The 20181-nt window shown below is 36.3% G+C and overlaps 1 protein-coding gene across 17 annotated transcripts in view; it reads right to left on the bottom strand.

Moving 5' to 3' along the window:
* Nucleotides 1-20181, bottom strand: part of LOC106088495 (disks large 1 tumor suppressor protein) — a 94064-nt gene that overhangs the window by 32721 nt on the left and 41162 nt on the right. For 11 of the 17 annotated variants that reach the window (XM_013254044.2, XM_013254024.2, XM_013254027.2 and 8 more), the window contains 4 exons: nt 4704-4727; nt 3720-4280; nt 3285-3642; nt 2165-2255 (listed from right to left, as the gene is read on the bottom strand). In XM_013254044.2, coding sequence (XP_013109498.1) covers nt 2165-2255; nt 3285-3642; nt 3720-4280; nt 4704-4727 — 1034 coding nt within the window. Of the gene's footprint in view, nt 1-2164; nt 2256-3284; nt 3643-3719; nt 4281-4703; nt 4728-14689; nt 15783-20181 lie in introns of those variants that run through there. The other 6 variants (XM_013254035.2, XM_013254036.2, XM_013254050.2 and 3 more) reach the window with 5 other exon arrangements.

Genomic DNA, 20181 nt, shown 5'->3' with positions numbered 1-20181 from the left:
TTCGTTGTGCCCAACTAAGTTTGCTATGGTAAAAATGCGTTTTGTTCGACTAGGCCGAATTTTGGATACCCACCACCCTTGATATATATCTTATCCTAAATTATTATAAACAATTAACTAATTAGGCATCGAGAGATCCAATACAAATCACAGTTCCAACTTTCAGCGATTTTGAAAAAAATACATAAGATCAGCCTATAAGACTAAACCTGCATATAGACAGAAAATTGTCCTTTAGCAAGTAATACCCCAATAGCAGTATAGCTATACATAGATGGACAAGGGATCCCAAGTTGGGACGAAAAATCGACTTTTAGACTTTTCGACTTTTATCAAAATACAAAAAGTCGATTTTTCACCTTTTTGTTGCAAAAGATCGACTTTTCGACTTTATCGAAGTCGACTTTTGCAAAAAGTAGGCGTTTCGAAATATTTCTTAATAATTTTCTATTTTCCATAAGTCTTTCTAGACTTTTGCCATGAAGATAGAATCATTTCTTGTATTTTCATAAAGGGGAGTTATAAGGAAGAATTTTAAATGCAAAATTGGCGCATTTTTATATCGAAATCATCCCGCTATCTTAAAGCCAATATGGCTTATTGCAAAAGTTTCCACATTCCCGTTTACTTTCGCCTTGTACTTGTAATTGAATTAATGCTTGAAATGGTTTATATTACCTAGACGACTTTGAACTAGTGTTACTTTGAATGTTAAAACCCAAGTATAACATCACATTTTATTACATATATAAGCAACGGACTTTTATTCCTTATCACTTCTCCTACAAAAACCCCAAAAGAAACACAAAATTATCTCTATTCTATCCGATTTTATATATCCGGCACTATCAAAGACAATTTTTCAAAAATGAAATTAAACAAGAAAACCGACCGTCTTCACGAAATCGGAGTCTATTTATTCTAAATTCCATCTTGACTTCGTTAAATTTAGGTGCAAAAATCTCTATTTGTGAAATGTACCCTTATATCGATTATTCGACTTTTCAATCATAGAAAGTCGACTTCGACTTTTTTACACAAAAAGTCTACTAGTCGAAAGTCGACTTTGGGATCCCTGAGATGGACACATGCCGTGGGCATATGTGTTTAACTATATAAGAACATGAACCCATTCTACAATCCCATGGCAGCCGGTTGTTCGAAACGAATTGACCCGATGTAGTTCTTCATCGGCAAGGGCTGCCGCCTCAGTTTACAACAACAACATGAGCCCATCGTTGCTTTGTTGGAGATCTGTCTATAAGAAGGCATTACCAAGATAAAGTGTCACAAAAAAATCTAGCATTAGCTCAATAGCTTTATTTTTAAGACCATAGCGTGATTAAAATATACAAAACATAAGCCACCGTAGCGCAGAGGTTAGCATGTCCGCCTATGACGCTAAACGCCTAAGTTCCAATCCTTTCGAGACCATCAGAAAACATTTTCAACGGTGGTTTTCCCCTCCTAATGCTGGCAACATTTGTGAGGTACTATGCCATGTAAAACTTTTCTTCAAAGAGGTGTCGCACTGTGGCACGCCGTTCGGACTCGGCTGTAAAAATGAGGCCCCTTATCATTGAACTTAAACTTTAATCGGACTGCACTCATTGATATGTGGAAGTTTGCCCCTGTTCCTTAGTGGAATGTTCAGGGGCAGAACATAAGCCCATGGACATGGAATTATGTGCAGATACGTTAATATGCCCATAACTGGTCTGTTTAGAAAGAACAATGGGCGAAAATTACAATGAATAACTGGGAATCTAGGATAAAAAATTAAACTTAGTTTCATTCAACTAAAATAAATGTGATATTTTATCACACCAATGCACCTTTAATAGTAAAATCGACATCTGCTATAATTTAATTTCCATGTGGCATTAAACAAAAACTTGGCAAGTCAAAAAAAAAATGGACGCAAATTAACTTTCTCTGCCTACCCTAGTATTTAATAAAAAATACGTTTTCATTAAGAACTTTAAACAGTTGAATCAGCAGCGATATGGTTGATATTCCTTTTTGGAAGCATCATTTAGTTTTAGTTGCTTCACACACGCATGTACACATGCACACACGCCCATAATATATTCGCGCAAAATAGATTTTAGTCACGATTTTAATTCTCTGATTAGTAGCAGTCGTAATAGTTGTGTAGACTCACCTTGTGATGTCCTCGGTGCTAACAGCTCGCGGCGTGCCTGGGGGCACAGTAGCCAACACATTCGATGAAGCGTACCTAGATCCTGGTTGTTCTACAAGTACGTTTTTGGTTTTTGTTTTGTGTTAAAAAAAAATCAAATAAAAAGCGTACAAAAACCCAAATATTATGGGGAAAAGGAAATATAAGAAAACAAAGATTACATATTAGTGGCATTAGAAGCGAAGGTTGTAACGGATTTTTTCATATTTGTTGTAGTGGTTGGTTGGTTGGTTGGTTTTCAGAAGCCAGTTTGTGAGGATATTTTTGTTCAATTATTTTCATTTTTTTTTCGTTCTTTGAAATAGATTTTGAGAGTTGATACAGTAGTAGTAGTAGTAGTAGTAGTAGAAAGGAAAGAAAAGGAAAAGAACACACCACTCTTGTATGCAGCCGTAGTAGTTATTGCAGCAGACATGCAAACACTTAACACACGCACACACACAAAATAAATTTAATGTTGCAAGTAGTATGTAAAAAAAATTTTAGCTCAAAATATATGCAAATCAACTTAATTTGAAGACCACAAAACGTGCAGCAGCAATAGCAGCATTAGCATGGGGAGCAATAGAACAAAAAGAGTCCTTGTCTCCTTCGCGAGCGCGAGAGAGGGCAGAGCAGAGCGCACAAGAACAAGGTTGCTGGCAAACCTCATTTTGAATAATTCCCATTCAACATGCAAGTTAATTAATTATGACTCGTATATGTGAAGAATTAAACGAAATCAATAATACTCTACTACTTAAGAATATATAAAAATGTCTGATTTTTGTTTCTCTTCTTTTCCACAAGCATACAAGTGTAGCGATGATGATAATTTTTTTTGTATTGTCATAGTTTTGGGGGTGGGCGTGGTGTTGAGGGGTGGGCGTGGGAGAATTGGAATTGGCTGGGGAAAGGTGGCAGGGGATGTATGATAGATAGTTAGATAGACTGAAAGTTCGATAGAGAGATGGGGCTGCGTAGGATGCGCAGGTGAGTAGAAAAAGATTTTGAAACTTAAAATGGGGCTTATGGTTAATAGTAGATGGGAGATACGGAAAAGAAATTACAAAATAAAAAGACTCAATCAAAAAAAGCTTACGAGGCAAAGGTGACTGGGATCGAGATGTAGATGGAATTGTTTCAGCAACGGCTGGGGAAGATGCATGGTGGTGCTGATTGCTATTGTTAATTGTAGCTGTTGTTGCTGTTGGCATAGCGTTTGTGTTGTTGTTGTTGTTCGTGTATGGTGTGGTGGAAGATGAGCGAGCATAATCAACAACTGTTTGTCCTATAGTATTTATCGCACCTGTTGAATGCGAATTCACTTGATTAACATGATGTCCAGAGGCTGGTATGCTGTGTGCCGTTTTGCCCACGACCAAAGTGACTTTATCGACCACAGACTTGAGCGTGGCCACGGCCTGTTCATGCGACACATTTTCTAGGTTTTTGTCGACCTGCAACAAAATCGTAGAGGTATAAGCCAGTTATACCCCATTTGCTTAACTGAATCAAACAACATTTGAGTGCTTACCCCATTAGCTTTTACCGCTATGAGTTTATCTCCAATCGATAAACGGCCATCCACAGCAGCCGCTCCACCATCCATGATCTTGGTGACATAGATACCATTGTCACCAGGTATATGTTGGTTGCCAATGCCACCAGCAATGGAGAAACCCAGTCCTTTGTTTCCTTTAACAAGATCAATGTCTAAAATTTTGGGACCCGTATCTTCCACCTGAGCGGGAGTGGCCATTGCACTTGGACCATCTATGACGGTACTGCCACCGCCTCCAGTACGTTTTCTCTTCACATGTAGTTTGACTACATTGCCTGCCTTCTTTAGAGCCTCTACGGCTGCAGCATGTGGTACATCTACCACGGATACATCATTCACCGATACAATGATATCGTTAACACCCAAACGTCCATCAGCGGATGCGGCACCGCCTGGTATTAATTTGGTGATATATATAGAAGAGTCGGTGCCAATGTGAGGATTGTCTGTGCCTCCGGCTATCGAGAATCCCAGACCGGAATTGCCGCGTTCCAGGGTTATATCCTCGTACACCCAACTCTCATCACCATTTACCTGCAAAAGGCAATTATAAGAAGGAAAAAACAAATTAATAACCTACAAAAAACAAATCTAATAGGAATAAAAAAACACACACGCAAAACGTTGACATTACAATGCTCGGCTAGGTTTGGCAACTGAGCCAAACCAAACGTAAGACCATCATAATGCCCTTTATCAATAGTAATTACAAAGTTTTGAAAACTACAACTAGTATTCAACAACTTTACGGCATATGAAGACAAGCTCTATTATGGGCAATGGCTAAAATGTTAATTATAAATGGAGGACAACCAACAACAACGTAAGTATGTAGTAGTATAACAATAAAAACACACACACACACATATATATAACATAACGTACAGCAAATGCATAGCTCATTGGATGGTATGAAACCAATCTATATAATGGCGTATATTGTTGAACCTTCCTTACCTTATTTGAAGATGCCCGATGAGCCTGTAACATGAAATCAACAACAAAAACGAAAATAACACAAAAATTAAAATACAAGTCAAAACAAAGAAACAAAAAATTTTCGAATAAAGCTTTAATTTGAAAAACAATTTAATTTTTTTTGGTATATACTATATACACAACTATTTCTCTTTAAGAAGAGGTACATTAGAATACAAATCAATATAAACGCAAATATTTGTATCTACATATAGTAACAATATGAGAAAATGCATAATACATTGGATTGGGCAATGATTTTGACGATATCTTGGCTAATAATCGCTTTAGTTGCAAAATAATAAAATGGAGCTGAAGGGCGATTTTCATAAATCTCTAAACGGTAGAGAAAGCAAATGAGGTGGTTCATATAGGATCAAAGTGCCACATAAGATTCATTTTTATGCAACAAGCTATGATATCGGGAATACGAGTTTATATCCAACTCCATACTAAAATCATCATTTTTTTTGCCCACAAAGATTCCTGTAAGGAATCCACAATTCTTCTTGAAGTACTTTAAAATATTTTTGTTCTAAGCTTCTATAGAAGATACCCGAAAATGGCGTGAATGGAAAAAGCCATATTTAGTAATGCTGTGAATAGTCTATTGTAATTATTTTTCTATATATATATATATATCGGCCACAAGCTTTTGATGACTTTAAACGAATAAATAAATCACCATACCAACCATATTCCCTTGAAATTTTAGACAATTACTTCTAGACAATGCAGATTAACCGAAATGGTTCTACTTGTTATACCCTACACCACCACTGTGGTATAGGGTATTATAACTTTGTGCATTTGTTTGCAGCGCTAAGAAGAAGAGCTAGACCCATCGATAATAATACCGATCGGCTTAGAATCACTTCCTGATTCGATTTAGCTATGTCCGTCTGTCTGTTTATCCATGTATTCTTGTAATCAAGGTACAGGTCGCATTTGTTGTCCGATTTTCACAAAATTTTGCACAAGTCACTTTTTTGGTCCAAGGACGAACGTTATTGATTTTGAAAAAAAATCGGTTCAGATTTAAATATAGCTCTCATATGTATCTTTCATCGGATATGGTCTTTTAAGGCTTTAGAAGCTACAATTTCGATATGATCTTTACCAAATTTCGCATGAAGTGTTTTGTATGACGTCTTAATACGTGCTCAAACTTTTATCAAAATCGGGTTAGATTTAGATATAGCTCTCATATATATCTTTCTTCAGATTTGACCCATTAAGGCTGTAGAAGCCACAATTTTCGTCCGATCTTTACCAAATTTACCACGAAGTACTTTTTGTGACGTCCCAATATGTGTGCAATATTTCATCGGAATCGAATCAGTTCTAGATGTAGTTTGCATATATATCTTCTATCCGATATAGTCTTTTAAGGCTGTAGTAGCCATAATTTTTGTCCGCTCCTTACAAAGTTTAACACGAGATGTTTTATTTTACATATCAATACCTGTGAAAAATTTCATTAAAACCGGAGCAGATTTTGATATAGCGTCCATATATATTTCAGCTGCTGTGGCTTTTAAGGCTTTAGAAACTACAATTTTGGTCCGATCTTTACCAAATTTTGCAAGATGTTTTATTTAACGTTTCAATACGATTGCAAAATTTTATTTATATAGGGGCAGATTCAGATATAGCTGTCATATATATCTTTCAGCCAATATGGCCTTTTTAGACTGTAACACCTACAGTTTTTGTCCGGTCTTTACACAATTTTGCATGACATGTTTTATTTAAAGTCTTAATACGTGTGCAAAATTTCATGAAAATCAGTCCAGGCTGTAGTGGCGACCATTTAAGTCCTATCGAAAAAAATCTTACATGTTTCTATTCAGTTTTTCAATAGGTATGTAAAATAAAAGTCTGACTAGATTTCGACATAGGTTTCATATATTGAAAGTCGTATGTATGTTGACTCGTTGATCTATGGTATTATATAGTTGGCTCCGCCCGACTTTTGCCTTTCCTTATTGGTTTTTTTAAGTATAACCCACCTACAAAAGACCGCACGAAGTATGTTGAAGTGATGGCATGGGAAGCTGTGAACGCCGATGGGCGCTCTCAGCTCATCCATCGAGACTGGCGTCGAAGTAAATGGGACTTATTACCGAGAAAACATTTTGGAAGATGCTTTGGAACCATGAGTACGCACACATGTTCCGCTCTTCATCTCGTCCTCACAATGGCTGTCCAACTCGCCAAAAGCCAATCCGATGAAATTTTCTATTTGGGGCATTTTAGAAAGCAAGTAAGGAAGGGGCTAAAAATTATGCAAGTATGGGTGTACAGGAATGGGCCAAACTAGTCATTTTTAAACGACTCAGATCAATTTTCAAGGCAAAATGTGATTATAGGGAGAAAAAGTGAATGACTTCTAAAATGTAGCTTGTATCCGCACATTTTCGCCCTTTGAATCAATAACAAATATTTTTACACAAAAAATGTGGTGTTTGAATTGCCAACACTTGGCTACATATTTACCACAATTTATAGCAAACAACGTTTTGGACCATCCCTGTGGCGGCCTTGGAGCTCAATACATAACTTCACATCAAAGATTTCTTTTTTATCCTGGTAATTATTTACGCTACAGCCTAAATCAATTAGAAATACTTGTGCAAATATTTTCAGTTATCTGAAATTTCGACCTAGAAAATTCAAAATTCATTGAGAACTGTGGTAGACTGAAAGTCTTCACTAACCGAAACCGCGATAGGTTGAACGTCTGACGTACGTATCGAACAACATAATGCAAATTTGCCCATGAACATTCCATTAAGGAACTGGGGCAAACTTCTCCCAAATCAATGAGTGCTGTCCGATTCAATTTTTAACCCAATGATAAGAGACCTCCTTTCTATAGCCGAGTCCGAATGGCGTGCCGCAGTGCGACACCTCTTTGGGGAGGCTTTTTTACATTGCAAAGTACCTCACAAATGTTGCCAGCATTAGAAGGGGATAACCACCACTGAAAAAATTTCTTATGGTCCTGCCAGGATTCGAAACCAGGCGTTCAGCGTCATAGGCGGACATGCTAACCTCTACGCCACGGTGGCCTCCATCGGACAACCAACAGTACCAAGCTACTTCGTGCAACATTGTGCAAGCTACGTTTGTAACATCTCGAAATATTCATCTAGAGCCATGTCCTAGACATGACCTTCCGTCTGTCGAAAGAAAGCTAACATTCGAATGAGTAAAGCTAGCCGCTTGAAATTTTGCACACGTACTTCTTGTTGGGTTGGGGTTGTAAATTTGCCAAATAGGTCTATGTTTTGATATAGGAACCACATAAACCGGAGTTCCGATTGTAATTTTTGAGCCTCTAAGGGGAACAATTTTTATCCAATTTGGCGGAAATTTTGCACAATGGCTTCTCCTAAGACCTTAAACAATTATGCACTGGATCGGTCATTAACCAATATAAAACGATTTCCCGATTTTTCTTCTTGAGCCCCTATAGAACGTAATTATTATCATATTGGGCCGAACTTTTGCACAATGACTACTCAAGATACATACCAAATATGGCTCGAATAGGACCACAACCTCCCATACATACCGATCTCCAGATTTAACATCTTGAGTCTAACAACGTAATACAAAGTCAAAAATAATATTTAGACCTTATCCAATGAACTCCAACATACAAACCAAGTATGGCCCGAATCAGTTCATAACCTGATATAACTCCAATAGCATAGCAATTCTTATCCATTTTCCTTTATTGCATTTAAAGAGATACCGAAAAAAAAACTTGACAAATGCGATCAAATAATGTAAAATTGTAATCAAGTGTAAAATTGTTAATTGGCTAATTGATGGTGGGAGGACGTATTATTGTGGCTATCCAAAATTAAATGATATGATTTTCCGCCATTGGGCCATGTTTGCGTAAAGTTTAGCATGTCTCCTTGGTTAAAATCCTGGCTGTAACATTTAAATTTTTTTGCGGTGATTATTCCTTATTGGAGGCCACTGTATGGCCGCCTACATATTACGCCGAGCGCCTGAGTTCGAATCGTGACCAGAATATCAGAATACATTTTCAGCGGTGGGTATCCCCTCCTAATGCTGGCGATTTTTGTGAGGTACTGAACTATTTGGTATGACAGCTATGTAAAAACTTCTCCACAAAGAGGTATTGCACTGCGGCACGCCGTTCGGAATCGGCTATAAAAGAGAAGCCCCTTATCATTGAGCTTAAACTTGATATTGATATGTGAGAAAGTTTTCCCTGTTCCTTAATGGAATGTTCATGGGCAAACTTACATTTTGATTATACCCCAACTAATGCTAGTGATATTTGTTAATATTTTAGCAGAGCAAAATTTCTTTACAAAGAGTTGTTCTGGCACAGGATAGCTGTGAGCACCACACAGGCTGGAACATTGAGGTCCGATCTTTTGTATTTGGTGTTCATTGCTGTCAAGAGAGGCTTAGCTGCAGAAAGCTACAGGGCGCATCCACGGTTGCGGATAGTGGAATGCTCCATACGGAGTAGGTGCAACGGCAGCCGCGGACAATCATCGGTATCGAGTGGAGTGTCTCATTGAGAAACCGAGCGGCACCAGCTCCTGCACAAATACTTAGTGGCTGTGATGCTCGATATGACAAGGCGAGTTATTGTCGCCTTTAAATAACCAATGGCCACCCTGCTTCCGCGGCGATTGGTACTTTGAACCGGAACGAGCTTGCTCACCTACAGGAGCTTGACGAGAATCGCCACCTCCACATGTAAATGTGGCTACAACAACAACAATGGGTGGTTGTTCTAAGACGAACAGTAACCCAAATTAAAAAACATCTCTTAAATGTCCATAACATTATTTTTAGAATTATTATACCCTCCGCCGTAGGAAGGCAATATACAAATTTCGTCATTCCTTTTGTAACTCGTCAAAATATTCATCTGATACCCAATAAAGTAAGAAATTTTTTGATTTTCTGGACATTCTAAGTCGATCTAGTCATGCGCTTCCGTTCATCTGTTCGGTCGTATGTCTGTCGTAAGCATCCTAAATTTCAAAGGAGTAAAGCTAGGCCCTTGAAATTTTACACAAATACTTCTTATTAGTGTAGGTTAGTAGGGATTGCAAATGGGCCAAATCGGTCCATGTTTTGATATTGTTGTTGATCTAGAATTTTGAACATGTTGTATCGTTATGACTTCTAACAACTGTGCCAGATGTGCTCCACGAGAAAATCACGACACACGAGACACTTATGACCCACGAGACACTCACGTCTCTCAAGACACTCACTTATATTCAAATGCTGTACGATTTCATATGCTTGGAATAAATATTAGCTTCATGGAAAAATATTTGTTTAACCGTGAGCAGTGAGTTTTCCATGATTCGTGAGTGCCTCGTGAGTTGTGACTGTCTCGTGAGTGCTTCATGAGTCGTTATTTTGTCATGACTCGTGCGTAAACGTGAGACGACATAAAAAAAGTCGTGAGTGGTTGGAATTTTTTTCTCGTGAGCCGAAAATCACTAACGAGTTGAAATTTTGTGCGTAGTTTTTCGTTGATATTAACACTTGTGCAAAGTATGGTTCAAATCGGTCCGCTACAAGATAAAGCTACCATATAAACCGATTTTCATATCTGATTACGTGAGCCTCTAGAAAGCGCAATTACCACACGATTTGAAGGATTTTTTGCATGTAATGTTCTTATATGGTTTCCATCAGCCTTTTAATTTTAAAGGTGTAACTCTTTAAGACTTCTAACAGCCATGACTAAGACGGTTCATATCGATGGATAACTTTATATAGCTCTTATATATTAAAAAAAAACCATTCAAAGAAAATGTCACATGCGATCCATGATGAAGGGTATATAAGAATCGTCCGGCCGAACTTATTGCGCTTTTACTTGTTTTTCCAACAAAGTTTCCATGTAAGGGTTTAAAGTGTTTATAGGGCCGTTCGAACTTTACTCCAATTATTTAAAAGCAAGTTTGACATATTCGTAATTGATTTTATCTCATTATTATTATCATTGTATGAAAAACATTCAACTAACGTACGCCATATACTCCCTTTTTAAAACAGAACAGTAGATCGAACTCAATAAAATAAGAATTAACTGAAGCGGTCTACTGTTCGGAATACTTTTGTATCTTTATAGAGTACAATCTATATTAATATATTTATTTGAATGAATTGGTGAAATGCGCCAATACCAGAAACAGCTCTACAAAAACGTTTCGACAAGTAGCACCAGAAAAAGCTCTACAAAAAGGTTTCGACAAGTGACAAGCGTTTCTGTCTCTGCTATAAAAATGTGGCGACACTTCTTTGAGGACAAGTTTGACATTCCTGCTTAAATCAAAACTGATTACTGCTAAAAAATGTTTTTAATATGCCCGCTAAGATTCAAACTCAGGTGTTTAGGGTCATAGGCGGACCTGCGCTATTGAGGCTGTGTTGGCATCAACATGCGTTACCGTTGGAAAATTTCGAAAGTGTCATTCGTTGAAAATGGTGGCATAAAGGTTTTAAAAAAGTGCCAGAAAATGTGGCATACTATAATTAGGCGTTAAGCCCAAGTTCTTCCTACAATTGTTCTCAACCTTGAGACCATACTTGACATGCTTGTACACAAATTTGAAGCATGGTTGTTGAAATAACCGATCATTATATGCAATTTTCAGCCAATGGAATAAGGACTTGGTCTCCATAAAAAACAAACTAAAATAGTTTAGAAAAACGACAAGTCAGTTCTTAAAAAATGTTATGGGCATTAATAAGTCCAGCAGGCCCGAATATTGACTGTGGAATATTTTTTTTTGCAACCATGTCGTTGTATACGTAAAATCTACGCTTTATAACTTAATCGGAAATCGCAGAAGAATGTTAAATTCAAATTTTGTTTAAGTTGAATAAAAGTTAAGGCAGGACATATTTTTATGAGAGCTATATCTAAAACTCAAAACAAAATATTTAGTCAGTCTTAAGCCTAGTACTGACTTCGTTCGCAGCGAAAATGCCTACCAAATTTTGCGAAATCCGACAGTCTCTATCCTTCGCCAGCACACAAACAAAAATAACACTCAACAAAGACAACAGCATGAAAGCAGAGTTCATTGGTGCCCATTTCGTAAGCATTAAATTGAAGCGAAATTTATACTGACGCAGCGACATGTAGCTACAATTTTGCTAATAGAACTGGGGTACCAATTCTGGGAAATTTTTTCGTATTTTTTTCGTCACAATTTGTTTATAAAGCCTGGTACTGACATCATTCACAGCGAAAATGCCTATTAAATTAATGTGAAATCCGAAGGAATCTTTTCTTTATCAGAACACAACCAAAAGTCAAACAACAACACACAACAAAGACAACAGTATTGAAGCAGAGTGGATTCGGCTCATTTCGTGAACATTTAATTACATTTGCAATTAAAATTATGCGGAATTTATCCTAATGCAGCGACATGTCGCTACTATTTTGCTCACCGCATTATCATCGTCACCGTTTTTTTAGTGCGTTTTGACAGTTGTCCGGGCGAAAAGTAGAAGTCAGTATTAGACTTTAATCGTGATTCAAGAATGTAGACGAATGGACAGGCCGTCGGCACTGAACATGCTCCGAATGCTATAACCATATATAAACCATCATAAAAATAATAACAACATCACTATTTCGAATATCTACAAACTTCCCTTCGGTTGAAGTTTTACCCCCTTTTACAGCGAGTTCTAACGGAGTACCATTGAGCGAACCTCTTCATATCCAATATTTGCCTTCAGCAATGTTCAAAAAGTTGTCGCCACGTAAATGTCGTCAGCATTAATGTGCGAATTACCAACAATGGATGGGAGATTACCGAAACACAGAGGTAAGAATCCCCGCCTTTGACGATGAATGTTTGGGTTCAAATCCTGAAAGAACATCCGAAAAAATTTTCAGCGGCTTTTATCTCATGCCATAAAAAGAAGTCATGTAAAAACTTCTCCCAATGAGGTGTCGCACAGCGGCACGTCGTTTGCGACTATAAAAAGAAGATCTCTGAAGCTTAAATTTTAATCGGAATGGACTCATTAATATCTCAGAAGTTTGCCCCTTTTCCTTAATGAAGAATTAATGGGCAAAATTTGCATTTTTACCAACAATGGTTATTTCCACCAGGTTTCGAATTAAATTGATATATTATTTTTGTTAGTGACCACTGTTGCTCTATAAAAAAGCGATAGAAAAAACCAACTACAACCAGGTGACTTTTGTGGAATGAATATAGCTATGAACAGCACTTAATGGTGCATAGGCTTGTCCTACATTGGTACACAAATAGAAGCGAAAATTGGTAGATGTATCCATTCGTTAAATCAAGAGCTTATCGCGAGAAAAGAAAAATGCGAATCAAGAACAAGGAAATCAAAAATATTTTCAATGTTAAAATAGAAATTTTAAACTTAAAATATGATAAAAATATAAAAAAAATAAAAATTAGTCTGAGTCTGTTTAGAAAAGAGAATGCCACTCTAACCTAACCTTGAATTGTTAGGTTAAGATTTAAATAAGGGGACACCAAATTTACAAAGGAATTGAAATTCCATCATGCTTCAAGTCCACCTACACATGTTAATAATAATTTCAAAAATTCTGGAAAATTGGTTTTTATATGTGCCTCTTTCAAGGTTTGATAGGAGCTTCATTATAAATGTTTGCTCACTTAAGCTTTATAATGTCTAGAGTACGGATTTTTATGCTATCAGTTATTTGGAAAGTCCGTTGGTATTTTGAAAAAAGAAAATTATTTTGTATGCACAAAATTACTTAAAATTTTGAAAAGCTAAATTTTATTACAAAATATCACCATACTTGCCGAATAACGGATGGATAAATTTCGATTTTGCATAAAAATCCGGACTCTAGTATTGGCCCTATGACGGAAAAAGTCCAACAATATAATTGTGTATAGACACCGTTATGATAGTTTAGAAGAGTTTTGCCAACCGGTTAGCTTTCATCAGGTGTCTTAAAATATGACTGGTACTATGTATAAACAAACCTGTCTTTGGGGCACAAGTGGGCGTGTCACTAAATACCCGTCTTTTAAATTTATTTTACGCTCCTCTTTAGACCTTTACAATGCACCTCTGAGCTGAAGCGCGATTTAATGTAAATGCCAATAATAAAAGGGGTAACTAAAAAATCGAAAATATTGTAACACGAGCTGAATTGGATTTTTTGATTTCAAGCAAATGAACTCATTATTGCCAGAATTTGAATTTATGGCTATTATTATTGTTATTGTTGCGACGATGACGAAGACAGACACCCCATCTTAATGACGATCGTGATGGTGGTGGTGGTGGTGGTGTTGTATTGTCATCATACATATGACATTCGAATGAAAAGTAAATGAAAATATAAAATTCTACATTTGCATGGCCACAATGGATGAAGAGTCCACCTCCTCCTAATCATCCTATGCAAAAGAGAATGAGGAAAAATTATGATAGCAAGCGAGTGTATACAAAAAGAAAAACTTAAGAAAACTCACGAAAATTGAAAATGAAGAGGGAACGAATGAAAGGAGAAACGCACAAACGTATCTACATCTAACATCTAGATGAAAAAATTTATACACATATCATAGTGCAGAGAGGAGAAGCTCTTCCTCCGGAAGCCCCTCAAATCTCAAAGTGTTTTCAGGGTGGCGGCGTTTGTTTGCTAGCTCGCTTGCTTGCTTGGAACAACGATCGCCGCACATAAACACGGTGGGTACACGGTGGCTGGTTAGTGGTGGCTGTGATTCTGATTCTCTGGCGTATAAATAAATGATGTTATCATCGATCACTGAGTAAAAAGTGGACATATAAAAATAGCCTGTGGTGCCGCTGGCAATTCGGATTAAAACAACAATGACAAAAAAAAAAAACAAATTACAGCCGGGAATCCGGAAGTTTATGATGAGTATGTTAATAGTTACCGAGTCCAAGTTGAATAGGGAGGACACTTTTTTAATAAAGCCGCCGCCTCCTCCTCCACTGCCACCGCCTCCATCCTTCCCCTTCTTTTTACGGGTAGTCATCTCGGTGTATTAAGTTGTACTGCTGGACTGGTGGGGCGTTGAATTCTGTGTACTATTTTCCTGCGGTGCGTCGTCTGTCTTTTAGTCGTTCTGTCCGTCCGGGTGTTTGACTACGTTTTTCCACTAACCACAACGACAGCTTGGCTCGCTCCACGATAACCGAATACCACAAATTACAAAATAAGTCTCTCGCCCGATATATTCGAGAAAATATGCAAAAAATGGGTGTAATAATAACAACACGAAAATTATATCTTATATGACTTGGTGGACAATTTTTTTTTTCTTCTTTTGCTTTTAATTCTAATTCTATTCTCCACCTCTGTTATTTGCGAGAGCGACGATTCAATAAAATACACCAACAAATATGAGTAACGACGAAGATGTCAAATTCCATAAAATAAACACAACACCAAATTTACACACACTCACGTAGCAATGTTAGCAACAATGTTGCCGCAACATGTCTATTATTAAATACACTCAACTCATCTTGCCTCGTCGCTGCCTTTTTAAAAGAATGTGTGTGTACCAATGTGCGTACTTGTTGAGTACTTGAGAGCAGACTTAAGGGATTTGCTTTTGGTTCTTTTGATAAACTTTATCATTAACATTAATATCTAATGTTGTAGTCCACCAACATTAATTATTGTGTGGCATTAAACGTATGTTGAATTTTTTGTCAACGCCACCATTGACTTTCCACTTTCCCTTTGAATCTATGATGAAGGCACATATACACTTCTCTCAAAACTTCATGTTTAATACGTATGCTGCTGTTGTCGTCGGCATGTCATTGGAACACCCTTTTTTTGTAAAATAGCATTTCTCTTATCACAGTAACTTTATTTTCATATTAATGCCCTTAACATGTGTCATTATGGCAGAGTAACAAACTTGCTCACGATTTTCGAGTGCGTTTACAAAAATAAATAAAAGAAATTGTTAAATTCCATAAAACAAACACTACGCGACGCGACACACGCACAATACCACCTATTTTGTGAGCAATGTTGCAGCAACGTCCAAATGTTGAAGTTCCGTCCCAGCGATAAGTCATCAATACAAATATCGATTGCGAATCCGTTTAATCGAGTTTTGTCGCAGGGCACCGATGAGAGACAAATGTCGTCCATACACTATCAAAATTTGTTGGGTTTGCATAAAGTCTAGTACTGAGTTCGACTTTTCGAACTCATACTCATACATACTATAAGAAAATGACGAAAAGAACACAAAGGCATTCCGCAGAAGTAGTTCTGAATTATATAAACAAAATAGCGGTGACATGTCGGATTTACTTCTTTGAAGGAAATGGTAACGACATGTCTGGACATACTTTCGCTTAAACCTAGTACAAAAGTTGTCTTTTAATGGATTGCAAAATTAGTCGCACTCCATTCGACGTTATAACACAAATAAAAGTAGCACAAAACAAAAGTAATGATCGTTAGTGAGCGCAGATCGAGGTCCTTAAAGACCACAATTAAATTATAAATTTAGACTAGCAAATGTGCAATTTACGGGGAAAATAACAAAAAAAAATCAAATTTTTTACACACCCTCTTTCATATATTGACCCCATGAACACAAATATGAAGTCGGTTTTTGGGTATCGAGCCTGGGGACCCAAAACGAGCCTGCTCATAGAGTGAAAGTGTACGAAATATAGGTCATATTCAAATTAAAGGAAATTTTGCGTGAAAAAAGTCAATCAAAAAGGCTTGAGAATTTTAAACACCTTTTAAAAATTTTTAAAATAAAAATGTGTATGTGTAAAAAAATGTTTACTGCTATCGTTGGCGTAGCCCTGTTGGAGGTTTTTTAACCTATTTTTATATTCGTGTTCTACGGAAAATTTGCTTTAATTGAAGTTTACCTACATTCGGCGTCATTTCGCTTGATGTAGGGGAATGGCCGTTTGGAAGCCTCGAGACCCAAAAACGGACTTCATATTCGTGTTTCTGGAATTATTTTAGGGGGTATGCAAAAAATATTTGCGATTTTCCCCGTAAACTACACTTCAGCCAGTTTAAACCATGTTTATGATGGGATGCCCAAAAAGTAATTGCGGATTTTTTAAAAGAAAGTAAATGCATTTTTAATAAAACTTAGAATGAACTTTAATCAAATATACTTTTTTTCTAAAGCAAGCTAAAAGTAACAGCTGATAACTGACAGAAGAAAGAATGAAATTACAGAGTCACAAGCTGTGAAAAAATTTGTCAACGCCGACTGTATGAAAAATCCGCAATTACTTTTTGGGCAACCCAATACTTGGAGGAAATCTAGATAAGCGACTAGATTTCGCAAATCTCGTGTCTTGCAACGAGGTGTGAACAAATATACTTATTTGAAATTCAAATATAACACTGCGTTTGTATTTAATACCGGTTATCATCGGTATTTTCTACAGCATTATTTTTCAACTACGCCAACAATAGCGTTGGCGTAGAATTTCTTATTATATTATAATTCTTCAGCAGGGCTGGAGTGACTGCCTAACATGAAAGGATCAGACAATTTTTTGGGGATTTAATGGTACAATTAAGAGGTAGTGTCATTAGCACAACAACAAAAATCTACCCCAACGAAACTACCTTGAGTGGCAAATGTCGAAGTGGTTTTAGAAATAAACTTTGTTTTACAACTTATCTACAAATGTGTATTATATTTGCAATTTCATCATTATAACACTGTTTTGTTACTTATGTTTGGAATATCGAATCAAATAGAACATCTTTTAGTGATTTCAGAAAATATCACAGCTGTGGTATCAAGCCAGGATTCACTGAATAAGGTTAAGCCAAGCGATCAGCCGATATACAGCGGTCAAAAAAAGTATTCATCATTAGCAAAATTGATAATAAATTCACTTATTTTGGGTAATTGAAGAAAATTTAAAGTAAACAAATAATGCAGTTTTATGCAATAGTTTATTTTTCGTAATATGTTTTAAAATAAATTTAAAAAATAAATTTAATTAGCGCAAAAAATGCAATTTTATATAATAACACCAAAAACAGAACAAAAAAAGTATTCATCATTGATGTGCTATCATCAAAGTCAAATTCAAATATTATTTGGGAATCCCCCTTTTCTGTTTTATTTAGTAAAGGAGGCTTTGCCCTTGACAGCAAATATTTAATTTCATTGAAAATATAGTTTTTGTCAAAATGGGTCGTAAGCAAAACGAGGTTTCTGATGAGGTAAAAGTTTTGATAATAAAACACCACAGGAATGGTTTAACTCAAAAAACTATCAGTGAAATATTAAATAGACCACGATCTACTATACAATCCATCATCAGAAAGTGGACAGAAACGAAAACTGTTGACAATAAACCAAGATCTGGTCGACCAAAAGCACTTTCAGTTGGAGATGTGCGTTGGCTAGTGCGGCAAGTTCAGAAAACTCCGAAGACAAATGCGACCATTCTTCGTAAAAACACTATGGAATATTTAGGGAAGGAAGTTACTACACAAACAATTCGAAATACACTCAAAAGGCATAGTTACAGAGGAAGAACTGCACGTAAGAAGCCCTTTATAAATAAAATAAACTGTAAAACATGGTGGAGGTGGTTTAATGGTTTGGGGGTGTATGGCGGCTTCAGGAGCGGGAAATCTTGAAATTATTAATGGAGTAATGGATCATAAGTATTACATTGACATTTTAAAGAGGAATTTAAAAGATAGTGCTGTAAAATTTGGGCTTGGTAATAACTTTCAATATTATCAAGATAATGACCCCAAACATTCTGATTTAAATACCAAGATGTGGATGCTGTATAACTGCCCCAAAGTCATTAAAACTCCTCCTCAAAGTCCCGACTTGAACCCAATTGAACATTTTTGGGAACATCTCGAACGCAAATTGAGAACGCGCAATTTTTCGAGCAAGAGTCAAATGCAACAGGTGATAATGGAGGAATGGACTAATATAGACCAAAATATAACCGCTAAATTAGTCCAATCGATGTCAAACCGTTTAAAAGAAGTTATAAGACGCGGTGGTCGAATAACAAAGTATTAATTTTTTTAAATTATGTTATTTATTTTTTTGTTTTTTTGCAATGATGAATACTTTTTTTGTTTAATTTTTTGTGTTCAGCTGTAAAATGGCCCTTTTTGTTCCAATAAATACTATTTTTTTCTTTAAAAACAATGAAATTGTGTACATATATATCACACAAGCACTACTGCATCATTAGTTTAATATGTTTTTATTCCAATTGTCTTTTGTAGACTTATTAAAAAAAAAACATTGAATGATGAATACTTTTTTTGACCGCTGTACTTTTTTTTAATATTTGGCAGTACTTGGCATCGAGGATGTCAACTTGTTCTCTTTTTACATTCATTCTTTGTTTACGTTTTCTCCTATATGATAACATTTTCAATCGTCAGATTTGACATCCTTAATGATGTTTATGGGGCCTATCCACTTTGTGTTTTTGCATGTGACCTAACCTTCTATTAGTGAATCCTGGTATCAAGCCAAAGGCATTTAGATTTACTGCAAAATCAAAACAATACAAAAAAAAATTTACTCAGCTGTTCGCATGATCTCACCTTAATAGTGCATCCTGGATGAATTTTAAAATTTTGTAGTTAAATTTAATAAAATCGCTTTACCAATGTAATTGCTGACCATGCTGATCACAATTAAAACATCCCTGTTTAAAATGCAAATTAATTAAATCGTAGTATAAACGTGTTTTGGAGATTATCTCGAATAAAGTGGATTTGGGCTCTAGTGTAATCCTTTGGATTATATAGTATTTTCTGTTTTATTTCGCCATTAAGCCTAGTACTAATTTCATTCGCACGAAAATGGTCTAATTTGGGTGGTTCTATGATCGTTTTTTACCGTTAAAACCACTTTTTAAAATTAACAATTTTATTAAAATTTGACCATATGTATTGAAGGAATTTTCTACTGAATTAAATCAGCAAGTTTTTTGCGTTAAAATCTATTATCGAAAAAATAACAATAGGCGAAAACTATCACGAAAAGCGAATATAATAACAGCCTTTAATTAAGTTCAGACTATGCCACATTCTACTGGATGACAATCGAAACTCATACCGATACGCAACAAAAGCAATAGCATTACAGCAGAATTGTTTGGCACCCAGTTCGTTGCAGTTAATTACATTTGCAATTAATGGAATCGAAATTGATATTGACGCAGCGACACGGCGCCCCTATTTTGTTCATCAGTACCACTTCTGCGGAATGCCTCTGTGTTCTTTTCGTCATCATTTTCTTATAGTGCGTTTTGACAGGTTTCCGGTCGAAACGTCGAACTCAGTACTAGACTTTATGCAAAACACAACAAATTTTTATAGTGTATGGGCGACATTTGTCTCTCATCGGTGCCCTGC

This window comes from Stomoxys calcitrans, chromosome 4 (assembly GCF_963082655.1).
Source record: "Stomoxys calcitrans chromosome 4, idStoCalc2.1, whole genome shotgun sequence".
Lineage (NCBI taxonomy): Eukaryota > Metazoa > Arthropoda > Insecta > Diptera > Muscidae > Stomoxys > Stomoxys calcitrans.
This window is presented reverse-complemented; position numbering and strand designations above follow the sequence as displayed.